This window comes from Cordyceps militaris (assembly GCF_000225605.1).
Source record: "Cordyceps militaris CM01 unplaced genomic scaffold CCM_S00004, whole genome shotgun sequence".
NCBI classification, from domain to species: Eukaryota; Fungi; Ascomycota; class Sordariomycetes; order Hypocreales; family Cordycipitaceae; genus Cordyceps; species Cordyceps militaris.
In genome coordinates, this window is record NW_006271972.1 from 2,982,543 (window position 1) to 3,001,159 (window position 18,617).

The 18,617-nt window shown below is 51.1% G+C and overlaps 6 protein-coding genes across 6 annotated transcripts; 3 read left to right on the top strand and 3 right to left on the bottom strand.

Moving 5' to 3' along the window:
• Positions 1-732: 732 nt before the first annotated feature.
• Positions 733-1,436, bottom strand: CCM_05959 (translation machinery-associated protein, putative; the record flags this gene model as incomplete). Its single annotated transcript, XM_006671103.1, has 4 exons — positions 733-881; positions 938-1,071; positions 1,121-1,208; positions 1,265-1,436. The coding sequence occupies 4 exons, from the start codon at positions 1,434-1,436 to the stop codon at positions 733-735; spliced, it is 543 nt and encodes a 180-aa protein (XP_006671166.1).
• Positions 1,437-2,465: 1,029 nt separating this feature from the next.
• Positions 2,466-4,880, top strand: CCM_05960 (exonuclease, putative; the record flags this gene model as incomplete). Its single annotated transcript, XM_006671104.1, has 3 exons — positions 2,466-2,478; positions 2,536-2,683; positions 2,750-4,880. The coding sequence occupies 3 exons, from the start codon at positions 2,466-2,468 to the stop codon at positions 4,878-4,880; spliced, it is 2,292 nt and encodes a 763-aa protein (XP_006671167.1).
• Positions 4,881-5,645: 765 nt separating this feature from the next.
• CCM_05961 (RING finger protein) lies at positions 5,646-9,139 on the bottom strand (the record flags this gene model as incomplete). The annotated part of the gene is made up of 7 exons (XM_006671105.1): positions 5,646-5,992; positions 6,050-7,486; positions 7,553-7,860; positions 8,128-8,143; positions 8,485-8,653; positions 8,715-8,760; positions 8,832-9,139. 7 exons carry the CDS (start codon positions 9,137-9,139, stop codon positions 5,646-5,648), a joined length of 2,631 nt encoding a protein of 876 aa, XP_006671168.1.
• A 233-nt stretch (positions 9,140-9,372) lies between these two features.
• CCM_05962 (GTPase activating protein Sar1, putative) lies at positions 9,373-12,588 on the top strand (the record flags this gene model as incomplete). Its single annotated transcript, XM_006671106.1, has 6 exons — positions 9,373-9,399; positions 9,439-9,915; positions 10,160-10,435; positions 10,487-10,735; positions 10,802-12,377; positions 12,428-12,588. 6 exons carry the CDS (start codon positions 9,373-9,375, stop codon positions 12,586-12,588), a joined length of 2,766 nt encoding a protein of 921 aa, XP_006671169.1.
• Positions 12,589-15,360: 2,772 nt separating this feature from the next.
• On the bottom strand, positions 15,361-16,396 carry CCM_05963 (histone chaperone ASF1, putative; the record flags this gene model as incomplete). The annotated part of the gene is made up of 4 exons (XM_006671107.1): positions 15,361-15,772; positions 15,829-16,137; positions 16,193-16,232; positions 16,288-16,396. 4 exons carry the CDS (start codon positions 16,394-16,396, stop codon positions 15,361-15,363), a joined length of 870 nt encoding a protein of 289 aa, XP_006671170.1.
• Positions 16,397-17,288: 892 nt separating this feature from the next.
• Positions 17,289-18,604, top strand: CCM_05964 (uncharacterized protein; the record flags this gene model as incomplete). The annotated part of the gene is made up of 2 exons (XM_006671108.1): positions 17,289-17,362; positions 17,437-18,604. The coding sequence occupies 2 exons, from the start codon at positions 17,289-17,291 to the stop codon at positions 18,602-18,604; spliced, it is 1,242 nt and encodes a 413-aa protein (XP_006671171.1).
• Between the last annotated feature and the right edge of the window lie 13 nt (positions 18,605-18,617).

Sequence of the window (18,617 nt, forward strand, 5' to 3'; positions counted from 1 at the left end):
TCTCCAGCTGACTTGGCACGACATCCATCGGGACGTTGACCCAGCCAGACCAAGAATTGGCGATCGCGATTGCATTTTTGCCCCTTGGACGACGGACGCCGCGCCAGTCGCCAGGAGACGAAGACGAGGACACTGGAAAAGGCTCATGTTCGATTGGTATCCCCTCTGCTACCTCTCAACGCCTGTCGCACCTCAATTGCAGGGCTGCTGGCTGGCTGGCTCGATTGTCGCCGTATAATGGCAGCTGCGTGCCACTGGTATCTGGGACCAGTTCATTTTCTTTGCGATGGGCTGGGGCAACCCCCACTTCCCGTCCACGTTGTACCTAGTACCAGGTACCAAAGGTAGTTATGTTTTACACAACTAGCAAATCTATCATCAAGATGCTGTATCACACCACTACTGTCTAATGAATCAAGAAAAGGTTCTTGGACTGTGCGAATAAGTCATTTTCTTGCACTAATAGACCGTGTGTGTAGGTAGAAAAATAGATTCCTCCTCGCATTAGTAGGTGTGAGCTACCAAACTACAGACTCTCAGAGGCGAAAACCCCGGCAGTAGAAAACGAGGAGGACCCTACTACTCTATTAACTGGACGGAAAGAGTGGCGCGAATATCCGTCAATATATTGGAAAATATTTCCGCGTAAAGCTATGGGGGTCGGATCTCGACCTCGCATGAAGTCATTATTTTATCCGCGTACAGACAACACCGCTTGAATAGCAAATTCTTTCACAATATTCCCTTGGAGGGAATGTCGCCCTTGCTAATTTTCCCTGCCTTGGACACCTTGGACCATGAGATTGTGGCAATATACGCCCACGAGCCTTCATAACCGAATAACTTTTTGCCCTGATCCTCATCAAAGACATCAGGAATCACTGAGATGCAAGTTAGAGGAAGTGTGTATAGGTCAGAGTAGAGATGAAGAACGTACAGAAGCCTTTTTCATACTCTTCTTCCAGAGCATCGATTTTTCTCTTGAGCAGATCCTCACGAGCGGTGGCAGCGCGGCCTGGACGGCGAGCTTTTTTAACTTCGTTAAACTCCTCGTCATATTGGTGAACAAAGCTAGAGCCCAGTCAACACAGATAACAACAATGGAAGGTATTGCGTGTACTTGTAAATAAGAGTTTGCACCTCGGAAAGCTCCAATTGGAACACGTCTCTTTCCTTTAGATGATTTTGAAAGTACTGAATACGGTCGACTACACATACAAAGTTGGCGTAAGTCCAATAATGTGGCTGATGGTGTATTTCTCACCGATGGGCTCTTCCTTCTTGGATCTGACGTTGGCAAGTTTTTCCAGTCTTAGGTCACGGGCATGGGCCATGCGCAGACGCTTAGAGTCGCGGGATTTGGCATGTAGAGCGGTGACTTCGCCGCCGCGCTTCTTCGAGATTATTTTGCGTGTCTTATGCAATGAGGTAGGCATTTTGTTGGTGTTTTGTCGTGACGGACGAAGGTATTTTCTAGACAATGGATGGCTTGACGAGGTACCTAAAGCAGTGGGGCAAAAATATCGAATGCGATCTGCCAACACCTCAAGATTGAACAGGAACCAACTGTACCTACCTCGGTACATTAGTACTATGTTAGTACCTGCTAGGTACCTACCTCTACGCGCGGGAGGGCTGTCTTTTTGTCAGGGCACTGCACACGTCCCCTATTTGACATATAATTTCAACCTATAATAGCGACACTGTTAGGGCTGTTAGTACGCGTGAACCATCTTTTTGTTTTCTTTACTATCCGTGTTAGACACCTGATCGCTACAGGGGAAACTTACATGTTAAACAGAGGATGTGTCTACCTAGTGCTGTAGGTAGGTACCTACCTAGGTACCTCTAAGTAGGTACCTAGGTACCTAGCTACCTTAGTACGCGTAACAGAATAGGGCACTGAATAGGTCCCTTATTTAATACATAATGTTCACCTATTATAAAGCTGTTAGGCTACTGATAGTCTATGTAAAATCTTTTAGTCTTCTTTAAGCTGTGTTAGACGTGTTAGACACCTGATAGCCTTGTGGCACGGGAAAATTACCTGTTAAACGGGAACGGGGGACGTGTCTAGTGCCCTGTTGAACAACAGCCCTCACACGCGTAAGTAAGTAGTCCCACTGGAGACCCACGCATCGTCGTGTTACCAAACAACTATTTGACTTGTCCCGTTTCTACTGCACCTTCTCTCGTGGCATTTGAACTCTCAAGCACCATTACCATGCCAGCTGCTTCCCGTGCTTTGCTATTTGCTTCAATTCTATCTTGAGATACAGGGGTACGCTCCAATCACGCCCTTTGTTCTCACTGGTAGATCACCACCAAGAGCTCGCGACTTGCCTGGCTGCGACGTGCCGACGATAGCGACCTTTCCATAACGACTTGGATAGCTGTCTAGCGGTAGCATTGATCAAACTTCAATTCGATAGAGGAACAACACTTACCTGACCCGAGGCAGCAGCATGGGTGTATCCGGTATGTCATTGCGACCGCATCCATTGGCTGGAGGTGTACCTACTGATTACTGTCTAGGACTCCTGCCGCTTCTGAAGTCGATACATAAACCCACCGAATTAAAGAAATGCCACGGTCAAACACTAGGCGTTGATGCTTATGGCTGGCTTCACCGGGCAGCATTTTCGTGCGCTGTCGAGCTGGGCCAGGGCAAACCCACAACCAGGTAGGAACCTCTATCCCTCTATGCCCCGCAAGCTATATTTTGCCAAGTTCCTGACATATGTTCAAGATATGTCGCAAGTGCCATGCACCGCGTACGCATGCTGCTTCACTTTGGGATCAAGCCTTACATGGTCTTTGATGGCGACTACCTCCCTAGTAAGGCCGCAACCGAAGACTCGCGCGCCAAGAAGCGTGAGGAAAAGAAGAAGCTCGCCAACGACCTCATGAAAGCTGGCAAACCCAGTCAAGCTGCGCAAGAGTTCCAAAAATGTGTTGACATTACACCAGAAATGGCATCGACACTCATCCAGGAGCTAAAAAAGCTGGACATCTCCTACATCGTTGCCCCGTACGAGGCCGACTCCCAGCTGGTGTATCTCGAGAGGCAAGGCTTGATCGACGGAATTTTGTCCGACGATTCGGATCTACTCGTCTTTGGAGCACAACGGTTACTCACCAAGCTTGATCAGTACGGCAATTGTATTGAAATCAACCGACGCGACTTCGGCGCTTGTCGAGAGATCTCACTCTCCGGCTGGTCCGACACTGAATTCCGCAGAATGGCCATCATGAGCGGTTGTGACTACTTGAACGGTCTCCCTGGGGTTGGCCTGAAGACAGCATACAGAATGATGCGCAAATCGAAGTCACCCGAACGCGTCGTCCGCATGTTGCAATTTGACGGCAAGCGCGTCTCCGAGAATTACCTGACGCAGTTCTACCAAGCAGAGCTCACATTTCTGCATCAATGGGTGTTCTGCCCGACCCAAAGGGGGCTTGTCCACTTGACTGAACTCGATGGAACACGCACAGCCGCCGAGATGCCATTCATTGGTGCCTTTGTCGAACCCGCTATTGCCCGCAGAGTCGCCGCTGGTGATGTCAACCCTATTACAAAGGAGCCCATAGTTCTATACCTCACGCCTTCGAAGCGGAAATTGGCGCAGACCAAGTCATATTTTGCCACGCCTGCGCCTAAACAGCCACTTGTGAAAGCAATAACCTCATTCTTCAAGACGCCCAGCCGCAAGCCCATGGGCGAGATGGACCCCAACTGTTTCTCTGTGGATGCTGCGCGTGTGGCGCAGCTGACTGATGGCGGGCTGGTACCTGTCGTGTTTCCTTTGCCTCGGCCGTATATCGAAACCAAGCAGAACTTGGAGTCCTCAAACCGACAAAGTCAGCACCTAACACCACGAAGGACATCGCCTCGTCTCAATCGCCGGCGCACAGACACACTAGGCAGCATGGTTTCTCACATTGCCAATATCCCTCTCGTTACTCACCCAAACAAGGCCGTCGCCGCGGCCGCGCCACGTCCAGAATTACAATCCCGTCCGCAGAAGAAGGCTCGCCTCTGCGAAGCCACTGGGCCAGTTGAGACGTCTCCTAAAAGGAGCAAATTCTTCTCTGCGAAGAAACTTCCTGCTGCGAAGACGCTCGCGCCAGCTCAGACAGAAGACTACCTCTATTCTGACGACTCTGTGGAAGCAGTACTTAAGGGCTTGCCCGAGATGGACAGCTGGGAACCTAGCGCCAAGACGAGCCAAAGAAAGTTGCTTATATTTGAAGATGCCCCCCAGGAGATGACGTCCCTCTCTGGAGAGACACGCAAACTAATAGAGAGGACCATGTCGAACACGAGCCGGCTGACCACAGCTGACACGTCCCGATCATCCCTGGAGCCGCCGTCCGCGTCTTCGATACCGCTCTTGCAACAGACAAAGACTCCGATATGCCGGTCCCTTGGTAAATTTACCTACACTTCATCGTCGTCCTTGCGAACGTCTGTGTCCACTCCTGCATCCAGCGTCTCGGTTCAGTCCTCCGTCTTCAGCCTCAGTCCATCCACGCCATCAACTGCCGCATCGAGCGTCGTGTCTTCACGTATGACGCCGCTTCAGTATCTCGGGGCAAAGGCTGTTGCCGACCCTCTCTTCTCTCCCAGCATGGCCGCACCGCGACCCCGTGCCGGCGATAATAAAAGTGCTATTGTTTTTAGCGGCAAGCCCCCCCAGGTGAACCCTGCGTTTGTTCCGCTGCCCAAGGTCGACATAGATGAGGTGGAGGCACTGCACAAGGCCTGCGACAATCGTGGTAGCGAAGACCAAATCATACCGGATAGTGACAGCGAGCACGGGGAAGAGTACCACCTACCCGCAAAGAGGTTCAATCCTCTGAAATTTACATTTCGTTGAGAGAACGCTGTGATTCATGCCTGCATTTTCACGGCTTAGCATTCCAAGGGCGTTTTTTGGTTTGAACTTTTTACTTTTTTGCAGCATCAGTGTTGATAGCTGGCATTTCTGTTCTCTGATAGGCGTTGTCGTATGGCGTTGGGCTTCTTCTTCTTCTTTTGGTTGGCATTCACTTATTATTATTCGGTTTTTTGCCTGACATGCAAAATATTTGCCGACGCGTACAATCTCGGACGGAGGGTACTGGCGTTTGGAACTGCCCAATAACGGGCTGTTAGCGAAAACAATAACCGCCTCTAATGTGACATCGTTTATATTCTTGGTACCGTACATTGAATATACGTATATTGATCTCTACTGATATTGGGCCTAAATAACTGATAATAAAACGTAATAGCCATCATTCAGGTCTTCGTGGTACAAATTCTATTTTCAGGTTGGAGTCAATATGACACGATACAAGCATACTAAGCAGGCAAATGAGGATAAATATAGTTAAAAAATGCATGACTGAAATCCAGTCTCCGATCGCTGACCCTTCTCGGTAAAAATGCGTTTCTAGGCAGTGAACACACTCGCCAAACACTATTCTATAATGCCATGATGTCGTCGGTCAAAGTACAAGTGCTAGTACTTGGTTGGCGGCTCGAAATCTTCCAGAAAGCGACAGCTGCACAACGTGTCTAGCATACGCAAATACTCATCTACGTGTATGTATTCCATCTGCTAATCCGATATACTGTGAGCTCAAAGAGTCCTCCAGCATTATATTGGCCGCTGGACAAAGAAAGGCGCTTCGCTTTCCAGTATGAGGACTCCTCTGACCGCAACCTCGCCCCTGCCAAGGGGAAGAACGACTGATTGACCCCGACCTTGGATGGTCACATCTGGTAGTTTAAAATGGGGTCGACGAGTCAGCTTGGCGTCGGCATCGCGGTAGGTTTGCCCATGGGCCTCGTTGTCAGATTGGGCACCGTCTTGAAAAAATCGCTGGGAAACAACTTCTACCATGGCGAAGTGCATGCTCAGGGTTAGCCAGCGTAATACTAGCGACGTGTTGCAGGAGCAGGGAGGACAGAGGCGGGTGCTGTTAATTCCGAATTGAATGACCACTTGCCTGCAACAAAATGTTAGCCATACTTCTGTTTGTGATGGCAGGAAACACTTACCCCTGGCCAAATTATCCGCAGTATCTTCGAGCAGAATAAGCCGTCGCTTGCTGCAGTATGAAGTTTTGTCCATAATGTCAACTTTGAGCTTCGAATTTGAAAGCTCCTGAATCGGTTTCTCAAACATTTCGGACAAGTTCTCCACGGCAATTTCCAAGTCCTTTTGATTGTCCTCAAAAATCTCAGTCAAGTTTGTCTTGGTAAGATAAAAAGCAAAGGCATAGGTCCATTTAAGGGTCTGGCGGCAGGTTTGAAGTGCCTGTGACGCAGCATTGAGATACTGGACTTCGATCCACGACATGCCTGAGGTGGTTTGCAGCTGGACCATCTTCTTTTCGGTCTTAGCAGCGATGTCCCTGTCTAACCGCGCAGACTGCTCGTGATTCGCATACCGATTGTAGTAGTGCAGATATCTAGCCAGGGAGGTCCGCGACTTAGTCTGGGCATCTCGAGCTTCATGTCCGCTCTTTTCCTCGTATCTATTACAGTTATACCATGATGTGCCATGCTCGGACCAGAGGCCCATGCACATCCAGCAAAATTCATACCTGCACTTTCGGCAGGTCATATGGTTGCAGCCACCGTTCTTTTCAATCGTTGACTGACACTTGGGGCATTCTTTGGTGTTGGCGTTGATCCAGTTCGCAGTTTCAGAGTCATCTGCGCATTTCTTGAGCCACTTGCGGACCAAGTCGCAAGGAGCGGGTTGGTGATCAGGATTCGGGCATCCAAAGCAGAAGCGGAAGCCGCAACTGCACTCAACTGTCGGTACAACCTTGTCAAGGTCCTTCTTTTTGATGCCGCATTCTACAGCGTTAGGACAATCAGGCGCCGGGCACCACTTGAAAATGTCCTTGTCTTCGACATATGTGCGATTAAGAAGCTCGTGATATCGGCCAGTCAGGTCGGAGGTGACGAGTAAGTCCAAGGACCGCGAATCGAGACTTCGACCGCAGCCATCAGAGGGACACTGGATTCTAGCCGCTTCGCCCTCATCTCGGATTTTTTGCGTCAAATACCGCCGGTAGCAATGGACACAGTAACGATGGCCGCACTTCATGGCAAAAGTCTCGAGCCCTTCCTCATCTTCGCAGCAGATATCACAAACAAAGCCAGGTACAGCCTCGAGCTTCGGCAGATCGTTGGTGCTACTGTTCAGACCGGCCGCTTCCAAGACCTTCTCTGGGTGGTCCATGTAGTCTTCAAGTAAACGCTCTTTGTTCCAGCGAAAGTGACGAAGCATGATGGCGGCATCCTCTTTACCCATGTCAAGAATCATGTTCACCTCAGCAATCATGCCATCTTGTTGCTCTCGGATATCGATCGGCTTGTATACAGTGAAGGCGACAACATGACCTGGGCTGTTCTTCTTATATAGTTGTTTAGGCAAGAGGCCAAAATCAGGGTCGGGCTCATCAAAGTCGTCATCGTCATATTCTGCACGGTCCGTTCGTCAGTGGCAATACGGGGGGGGAAGAAGGGCCAAACGAGGAGAGAGCATACCGGCGGTGGACATGTCATCGGCGCTATCTTGCATTATGTCGTCATCGCTTGAAAGCTGCGACATGAAGTCCTCATCCGAATCCATACCGTGGGTGGTGACAGGAGTCGGGGGGGCAGCCAGAGACTCGACTGCTGAGACGACGTATTTCTTGTTCGGAGAGGCGGGGGAGATCGTCGTCTCAGCGGCCTTTCGTTTGCGCGTGGAGGAGGAAATGGTGGCGGCCGAGGTGGAAAGCGCAGAGACGCGGAAGAGTCCACACCTACGATCGAAAGAATGAGCAACGACCACTATCCGTATCAATGCAACACTGCTAAGTTTGGATCAAGAAGCGAAGGGCCAGACAGCGGCGCTCAAGGAGCAAGTGGGGGAGCTGACACTGTTTGGCAAGAAAGAGGTACGTCGTGACGATCACTCGAGGCAGGGACAGTCCTTACGCAAGCGTGTTAGAACAAACGGAAGTTCGTTCGAAGCAGAAGCGGTGTATCCTGTGGGCAAGGTCGAAATCGTGCATTCATCAATTCGTGGAAACCAAGGTTGAGAGGCACCCGTTCATTAATAACCAAGTGACATTTACGGATCATCCTCGGCGGCTGAGTCATGGCACTAGAAGCAAGGAGGCAAATCCCAACGAACTTATTAGGTACCTACTGTAATTTGTACCTCTCTAGCTCTAGCTGGCACATACAGCGGGTTGACAAAGGTTTCGTGTCTGTGGGTACAAGGCACACCAAAACACATGCAAAGCCACCTATGTACTCTCTAACTAATAACTACCTAGTACCTAGGTAGGTAGGTAGTTAGGTATAAAGCTGCTATAGTATCAGATACTAAAGTCATAAAGTACCAGCTTATTGAAGAACTTTCTCAGCCATAGTGACTGGAAAAGATCATATTAGCAGCCATAAATGCAACCGTTTGGATAAAGACATACCATCGGCAGCAGTAGCATCAGCTTCCAGATGCACCGCGGCAACTTTGCCATTCACAATCTTGAGAGCGAAGCGCTGGCTACGAGTCCCTCCGAGAACGGCAGCGGCACCGTCAAACTCCATTGCGAGAGATTTGGTGAATACGGCAGTAGGGTCAGCAACCCATCGGATCTATGTTAATCGCGTCAGAATCAGCCTCTGCTTGAATTCTTGAAGAGGCAATGCAACCCACAGAAGTCTGAGAAGCAGGATCAAGCCGCTCAGCCCAAGCCTTCATGCTAACACGTCAAACTGATGAGCTGTTTCCAAACGTCATTATATCAATATGTAACTGTGGGTTCCAACATACACAAATGGGTCGTTGACGGACAGCACAAATACCTTTCCAGCGTCTTTCAGCTTTGGGCTGTTGAGGTATGAAGGAATGTGCTTGCTGGAGCAGGTGCCCGTGAAGGCACCAGGCACGCCAATGATGTAGCCATCGCCCGACTTGAACTCGTCAGCCAAGCTGATCTTGGCAGCGGCCGAGTTCTCAAAAAGACCGCCCGTCTCGGGGATATCGTCGCCGACACGGATCGACACTCGAGGTGTCGAATGGAAAGCCCGGGAGCCGAGGCGCGTCAAGGCGAGACGACGGAAAGGAGTGCGTAAAGCCATTGAAAGGATGCGGTACAAGATCGGGGGGCCGAAGTGTTATATTGTGATGCTGAGCTTTTGTTTTATTCTCATGTGAGCTCATTGACCAAACGGATATCCCTTTATATTTTACATAAAGGAGCAAGCAAGTCACGGGACCCAGTATAAAAAGAGACACGGAGCTACTTAAAACGGCTAATCAAAGTATAGCGATCAGAGGTGATCCCCAGGTACCTCGGACGTTGTTTCACTTCATGGCGCACGCGCTCTCAACTACTGAGGTAGGTACCTTATTTAGTACCTGGTTAGGAGGTAGGTAGCCCGCCAAGAAAAACGGCTCCCCGCCAAAAGCGCACCATCTCGTTTCTCTACACACTCCCCTCCCCCTTCAACCTACCAACTTCATCACCAAAAGGACGACTGACTTCCTCCGCGAGAATCGTCGCCCTCGTCCCCAGAAGCGCTCCTCCGTCTGCTCACCTCGAAGCTCTCGGCCTTGCGACACCCACGACTATCAACCGTATACGTCACCGTTCACACAGCCCCATTCTACACACGCCTCGCTACCTCACTTTCGAGACACAAGTTCCAAGTACCCGCTCGCTACGCCGACTGTGCACACGGGCCCAACGCCCAGCATCTCGTGGGCCAGCCGCTCTTCTGCCGTGTCACATATCCCAGGTCCTCACATTCCTTGGCTGACGAGGAGCCAAATCACAATCCAAGCCTACCTATCAATCTACCCAGCTCCTTGCCTGCACCCTCGCAACTCTCGCAACTTGCCCGGTGGTGTACTGGTCTGCCATCGCTTCCACTATTTTTGCCCCATGCGTTGAGTTTCATCGTACTCGATCTGCCGCCACCTGCAAGCGCTACTTGTTGTCCCCTCTAGGCAGATTGTACTGAGCACCTATCTATCCGCACATACTATATTGCCTCGCGCCTGCGCCGCCAGTACGATTACAAGCCTTCTGCCGACTTATGCCTGCCATGTTGCAGACACCCTCCAGAACGTCTACTGCCTCCTCCTCCTCCTTCCAGCCTCTCTCGCGACAAAACACCATGTCCTCCTACGATGGTGCGCGATCGGCGCGCCAGTCCAAGCGCTATTCCATGTCCGCCCTCTACATGTCCATGTCCGCCAACGAAGGAGAGATGCAGATCGAGGATGACCTCGCCAAAGCCCAAAAGATTCTGCGCGAACTCAAGTCCAATATATCTTCCCAGTCCAAGAAGAACTTCGTTCTCGAAAAAGACGTTCGCTATTTGGACTCGCGTATTGCCTTGCTTATCCAGAATCGCATGGCCCTGGAAGAAGTAACATCTCTACTTAACATCTGTTATCAACTATATCTAATCAGTTTGTAGCAAAATGAAGTCGCCAGCCACCTCGAAGACGCAACCGACATGCAGGAGGGCTTCTTTCCCAACGATGATAAGACCCAAAAATATGGAAATCTCCTCTTCCTTCTCCAGTCCGAGCCTCGCCACATCGCCCATCTTTGTCGCCTCGTCTCCATGGCTGAGATTGATTCCCTGCTGCAGACTGTCATGTTCACCATCTACGGAAACCAGTACGAATCAAGAGAAGAGCATCTTCTACTCACAATGTTCCAGGTATGCTCCCGGCCGGCCCAACACTCCACCAAGTGCTAACTCCCCAAGTCTGTCCTTACCTACCAGTTCGACAACACTCCCGACTACTCCTCCTTGCTGCGGGCGAATACCCCCGTTTCGCGAATGATGACAACTTACACTCGACGTGGACCCGGTCAGAGCTTCCTGCGCACCGTGCTCGCTGATAGAATCAACGACCTCATCATCTTGCAGGATCTCGATCTGGAAATCAATCCGCTCAAGGTCTATGAACGCATGCTTGAGCAGATAGAAGAAGAAACCGGCTCTTTACCCGCTTCTCTCCCCCGTGGTATCACAGCCGAGCAAGCCGCCGACAACGCTCAAGTACAGGCCATTATCCAGCCTAGACTTTCCATGTTGACCGAGATTGCGAACAACTTTCTCAATACCATTCTCGAAGGGCTTGAGGAAGCGCCGTATGGTATTCGATGGATCTGCAAGCAGATTCGCAGCTTGACAAAGCGCAAGTACCCGGACGCCAATGATCAAGTCATTTGTACACTGATCGGTGGCTTCTTCTTCCTCCGCTTCATCAACCCTGCGATTGTCACCCCCAAGTCATACATGCTCATTGAGGGCACCCCTGCAGAGAAACCCCGTCGCACACTGACGTTGGTGGCTAAAATGCTCCAGAACTTAGCAAATAAGCCGTCATATGCCAAGGAGCCTTACATGGCCAAGCTCCAACCATTCATTGAGCAAAACAAGGACCGCATTAACAGATTCATGCTAGATCTGTGTGAAGTCAGTGATTTTTACGAGAGCCTGGAGATGGACAACTATGTCGCACTCTCCAAAAAGGACCTACAGCTTGATATCACACTGAACGAAATCTACGCAATGCATGCCCTCATCGAAAAGCACACGGGTGAAATCTGCCGTGACGAGTCCTCCCACCTGTCTATCATCATGACCGAGCTTGGTCCTGCGCCGGCTCAAGTCCCTCGCAAAGAAAATCGAGTCATAAATCTTCCTCTCTTCAGTCGCTGGGAGACTGCCATCGACGACCTGACTGCTGCCCTCGATATTACACAGGAGGAAGTGTTCTTTATGGAAGCCAAGTCCATCTTTGTGCAGATTATGCGCTCCTTCCCTCAGAGCAGTGCAGTGTCGAAGCGCCCCCTCCGCCTTGAGCGAGTAGCTGATGCTGCTGCCACCAGCCGCAACGACGCAGTCATGGTCCGAAAGGGCATCCGTGCTATGGAGCTTCTCTCCCAACTACAAGATATGGGTGTTATTGATAAGAGTGACCAATTTGGACTGCTTCGTGATGAGGTCGAACAGGAGCTCCACCACCTTGGCTCTCTCAAGGACGGTGTATTGAGTGAGACCAAAAAGCTTGACGAGGTCTACAAGACGATTCGCGACCACAACACGTATCTTGTCGGACAGCTGGAGACGTATAAGAGCTATCTCCACAACGTCAGGTCACAGAGTGAGGGTACCAAGAGAAAGCAACAGAAACAGCAGGTACTTGGCCCTTACAAGTTTACCCACCAGCAGTTGGAGAAGGAGGGTGTGATTCAGAAGAGCAATGTCCCGGATAACAGACGGGCCAACATTTACTTCAACTTCACCTCTCCTCTCCCGGGCACGTTTGTTATTTCTCTGCACTATAAGGGTGAGCGCTTTCACTAGTCCTCTTGCAGTGCTGTTGCTAATACTAAATAGGACGTAACCGCGGGTTACTCGAATTGGACCTCAAGCTTGACGACTTGCTCGAAATGCAAAAGGACAATCAAGAAGAGCTGGACCTTGAATACGTGCAATTCAGCGTTCCAAAAGTGCTTGCCTTGCTGAACAAGCGTTTTGCACGGAAGAAGGGCTGGTAGGAGTACATTTATTCGTTCACGTGTTGAGGAGGCTTCATTCGGCGTTGGGGAGCACATGATACCACTTGCCGTTGGCTCATTGTGTCAATCGACGCGCCAGCGGCAAGACTTGTTTGCTTATCTGCACGTCGCGCGCAATCAATGCGCGACAATTTGAACACATCCCTACTATTTGGGTGGTTGCTCACTCGACGCTGGCTGTCAGTTCCTGCACTACCTTTCCCAAGCATAATCGTCTGGGCCCCTATCACACTACCCACTGTCCGGTGTACAATATTGTGTGCTTACACTGAAGACACCCAAACGGTCACTACACGCATGGCTGGTCCGCGAGTAAGGGTATGTTATTTGGATATGTAATCCCAAACGACACGACGTGCGATCACTGCTATCATATGGCTAGTGGATGGGATAATCATGTCTTGTTTACTGAGGGAATTTTGCTACGCTGTCATTACTATTTTGTTTGTTCTGGAGGTCCATTTAGTGTATTGAATGTTGCGTTCGTTGATGATCCTGTTTTTGCCCTATAGCTCTCATTTATCAACATCTTGACAAGACCACGTGTGCGACTAGCGACAAGAAATACAGATCGAGTGTGTTGTTTGATTTGGCTTGATCAATACATGTAAGACTCATATCATACCGGGCAAAAACCGCCAGGGTGCCCGGTATCGGGGCACCAGTTAGACCACTCTGCTTCTCATCACACTTGCGTGCGCATAGTGTTCATATACGCCCAGGCTCGAAATTTTCATCACATCACCATGGGGCTTTTGAGTCTTTTGACGGTCTTCTTAACAGCCATGGTGCACAGCCACCCTCCTAGTTTGAGCACTCTGCTGCACCAGCTGGTGCTCCGCTGCTTCGTCCATCCCTGCCATCAGAATTATAACATGGACTTCACACGGTATTGAATCTTTCTCTGTATCGATTCGTAAGACACGCGAAGCCATTGGTTTGCGGCTAGACGACGACAATCATGAACGGTACGCAGAAGAGCACAATAGTTGCTACAAGTCGCCAATCCGCTACCATTCAGCAAATTTGATCATGCCATAAACGGGTGTCACAAACACACGAGGTAGATAAATCATTGAAATCATGAATTGTATATGCGATATATATTGTTGCCTTGGTCCATGACACGTCGAGACTCTGTGATTGACGAGCCGCTAAAGAGTTGAGCCGGGCGGTCAAACATGAATTCAATCTATGACTATAGAGTCAGCGCCACGTTTTCCCGTTATTCGTCATATCCAAGAACGTCAGATATGAAACTCACAGGAGGAGCTATGAGTTTTGTAGTCCTTTCGGGGAGGATCAAGTCGTGTTTCCCCTGCATTGCGATCCTCTTACACCAAACGGCCTCCCCCTGCAAGGCACAGCACTAGCATATCAATGTGGTCAGCAAGCTTCTTTAGAACGGCGGTTGCAACGCTGCCCGGGTGCTGGGACAGAGGTGTAGTATTTTTAGAGACCATGTAAAAGGACCTTTGGCGAGGGTGGGCAAGGGGGGACAGAGGCGCGCTGAAGCACTGGTTACAAGGATTATTGCGTTTCGCGATGCATAATGAAAGCGGCCCTTGTCGGACATGCCAGATTAGGGCATCCGCGCGGGAAGGATGAGCGGCGGTGGCTCCTGCACGATATTAGTGGCTGATGCTAGACATACATGTGAGGCAGAGGCAACTAGACAGACATATGTGATTCAAGCGACAGCCTCGCCAGCAGAATGGACATTCTCAAGGGCATCCCGCACTGTCGGCGAATCGATCACCCCGTCCCCCATCTCGCCCTTGATAAAGAAGCAAGCCCGGCAACTCGTTGGTTTCACTGTTCCAATTGATCTCCTATGCCGCCTCACATCTCGGACTCACGTAGCTGTCTCTCCGGTACGCAGCGAATTTGCCCGCTGAGCTCGCCGTGGCATCAATTTCGTATCGCGCAGTATTCCCCCTAGCACGAGTGTCAATTCCTTGGTGAAAGACTGTATCTTGCAAGGAATTCCTCGTCAGAGAAGCACATACAGACGAGCAGTTTGTTTGTACCTGTGCTGGTGACGGGCTGCGATTGGCGTGAGAGACATCTAGGAGGGGGAGGAAGGAAATACCATGACCAAAGCCGCCAGTACCGCTGGGAGTCGGTGCTATGTAACAGTAATAAAGGCGCGGGTGAGAAGAAAAGTCGGCACTCAGAGACTGCAAGTGCGCCTTGCCCCTCAGGGTGCAGGAGTACAGTACATCTGCGCCCTTGGAGATGGTGAAGGCACTTCAAATGGCAGCTCAATGATTAATTAATAAAGCGGGAACCTCTGTGCATAAAGAAGCGCAGGGGGGTTGATTCTGTATATATCTCCCAGACTGTCCATATCGTAAACTACCTAACACTCTGAATACAGAGAGAAGACTCGTGAATCTGATTGGTCAGGAGTCAGGGCATCCAGTCTGCTGGCTTCTTCAGGAAAAAAATAGTGCTATTTCCAGTAGCTGCAGAAAGCATCTTCGCTAAATCAATGTTCTCGCCGCCATCTTTACTAACAAAAGAATAGTATAAATACGTGTTCTGAGCTCTACGCACTGGGAAATACCCTGTACGTTTTTTTAAATGTCACCAACTATCCCAATTGCCATGTCTCCAAGCCAAAAACGGGATATCGTTCCTCACTTTATAGATAATCGCGTCGTATTCGTCAGTGTAGGACATATCCTGCTTATCCGTAGGAGTTACATCATGCCTGAAGTAACATTAATAAAACGTCCATATCGTTTATTAGGAAGCAACGCTCACACGCTGGGCACTGGCGGCGTTGCTAGACTTCTCGGCGTCCACCTCCATAGCAGTGTCGCCGGCTTCTTCACCTTCACCTTCACCTTCGCCTTCGATGAGCTCCTCATCGAGCTCGTCCTCACTCTCGCCCTCCAGGTCGACACTGCCGTCAACACTGCCGGCGTCTGAAGCAGCATCCTCGTTGTCTTCGTTAGGGTTTACCGCTTCTTGGTCGCCGTCTCCCATTTCGGTATCTTCGCCTGCAGCAGGAGCGAGCTTCTCACTAGCTTCAGCTTCTGCCTCTTCAGCAGCCTCTTCAGCAGCCTCGTCGGCTCCATATTCTTCTTCATCGACTGCCAAGTCAGCCTCAGGCTGCTCGGGAGGAAACTCGGCGGGGGCAGATGCTTCCGAGTCCCTGTGAGCTGTTAGCACGTGCTTGTACATTGAATAGTGAAGACTTAGGCTGCACACCATTTAATGGCAAATCGAGTCACCCTAGGTTTATCGGCCAGTACGTTACGCCTGACCCGGTCAATGATAGGCTTCGCTGGAGGTTCAGCATTTAGCTCCGTCGAGTCGTATTCGTTGTTGACGTAATATCCAACGCGTATGAATTCGCGGCCGTCGTATGAGCAAGTGAGGAGAACCACAGTCACACCAATAATATCAGCATCGGGGATTCGTGACGTATCAGGCGCATCAGCCTCGAAGATGAATTTGTTCACACCAACGGGGACTGGGCCAACAAGGAGAGAATCGAGCTCTTGGTCATATTGATCACTGACTGGGATGTTAGTATAGTGAATTCTGCTGGGGCCCAACACAAAGAACATACGACTGGGCAGATCCGACATAGGTGAGCTTCCACTCGAGATCTATCCAAAACCGTGAGCATTTAGAGAACCACGCGTCAAGTTGGCGGAAATGTACCCTTTTCAAGCTGCTCAAGGCATTCAAAGGTAATATCAAATTCGTACTTGTCGGTGAACTTGGCGGGGTTGTTGACAACTTTGACGCCAAGAAGAGAAACAACAGACATTGTGCCTGCGGAGTGCCGCGTGTGCGGATGAGGGGAGCAGCAAAGTTTCTTTGGGTGTGGATAGAAAGGCGCGAGTGGTATATTTCCGTGTACGCAGAGACGTTCGGCAGCACTGGGAGAGTGTTCGGTAGTCGTGTGGGCGCGGTGTAGGCCGCAGGACTGATACAGTGCTGAAGGAAAAGCTTGGTAGTCGCGCAAGAGGGATTGATAAAGGAGGGGGCATGGAGTCTGGCTCCACGATGGGGAGGCGGGACGCGACGAGCGCAGCGTAATGGCCATATAAAGGCGAAAGAAGCAGAGAGTCTAATAACCAGTAAGTAGGTATAAAATATATAAAATTGTTATTTTAGCTAAACAACATCTAGCTATTATATTTTATACCTTTATAAGTTTAAAAAAAAGATATATAAGAAAGAATATAGTAAATCTATAATAAACTTATACCTTAGTATTTAAAACATTATTAAGATAATCAATCGCTAGTGCTAGCTATAGGGTAGCTATTATATAGTGGCTATTTATTATACTAAATATAGTCTTGAATTAAGTGGAACCCTATTCTTCTATATAGCTTTTTATTTTTCTATATTATAAGATTTAGTAGTTTTTAGTATTATTAGTAAATAGTTACTATAATATAGTATTAGTAGTTATAAGCGTGTATTCATGTAGGTTTAAACCTTATCGTATTATAAAGTACTAAATAATATAATAGTTAGTATATGTCTCTAAATAGTTTAAGCTTACCTTGGTCTTGCCACTTCGACCTAGCCTTACTCTCACGCCGGCTACATTACCGCGATCATCACCCACTTCCACCTTATTAGCAACAACGACGCGACCGACCGACCTATTCCACCTCTCTTGTTGATTCGGCACGACTCTCTTCACAATGGCGCAGGCGCCGCCCGCTTACATCAACATTCCCCAGCCGGGCTCCAACCCGGACACCCCGTCTGAAATACCGTACGTCTAGCGCATCGTGACCTCCGTTTGCCCCCCCCCTCTGACCTACCGTCGCTCACATGGCCACTTCCCAGCGGCACCCCGACCAGCACCACGACCTCGCTGTCGGCGCTTTCGACGACCGCCATCAAGGACGGCCACCGCGGCCACCTCCCCGGCGTGGCCCTCGGCCGCGGCCACCAGCACACGCCGTCCACCACGAGCCTCGAGGCCGAACGAGCCGATCGCATCTCGCGCCTCGCCGGCCTCGAGCGCGTCTCGACGGTGCGCGCACCCCCGCCCCATACCATAGCCACCGGCGGCCCGCCTGGCGCTGGCGCCTCGTCACTCTCCCCGCAGACGACGCCGACCTCGACCAGCGGCTTCCCCGCCAACTTTCCCGCCTCACACAACCTCACGCCCTCGTACTTTGACGTCAACGGCCAGCCCGTCGCCGTCACCAAGATGAGCACCGTCGGCACGGCAAGCGCGACGGAGAGCAGCCACCACGGCGACGGCGGCACCGGCTCCCGCGGCTCCCGCCAGACGGCCGCCGACCGCGACGAGGACATGTTCAGCACCGACACCAACTACCGCGAGACGGCCGACTCGGTCGCGAGCATGGCCGCCGAGCCCGACGCCATGGACGAGGAAATCGACGAGGGCATCGCCACCCGCTCCGTCGGCGGCTACGAGGACCGCATGAGCGACGACGGGTCCGCCTCGCTCGTCGGCTTCGGCGAGGGCGCCAACAGCACCGTCTCCGGACCCATCTACCACCGCCGGCCGGTGCCCGGTTCGGCCGCCGCCCAACAGCAGCAGGCGCCTTGGACTGTCGAGCGCTCCGCCTCAGGCCTCAGCGACATTCGCCGCGAGCGCGACTTCGCCTTTGCCCCCGGCGCCTACAACGACATGCCAGCGAGTGCCGCCGCGCTGCAGGAGCGCCGCGAGGCCCGCATGATGGACGGTGTCGCCGCCGACGCAGGATACCCCGGCGCCGAGTACGAGCCGTACGTCGACACCACCTTCCGCGGACCAGTCCCCATCAACGCCATGAGCCTGCGACAGCAGCAGCAGCAGCAACAGCAGCAGCAGCAGCCGCGCGAGGTCGCCGAGCAGATTGCGCAGCGCCTCGACGGTGGCAGCGGCAGCGGCAGCGGCAGCGCGCGGAGTGGTGCGCCGCCGTTGGGCCACCCCGGACAAGGCGGCGAGCCGCTGGGGCAGTTTTCGTTTGATGTCGACAGAGATGGAAGACGTGGATGAGGACAGAGCTTTT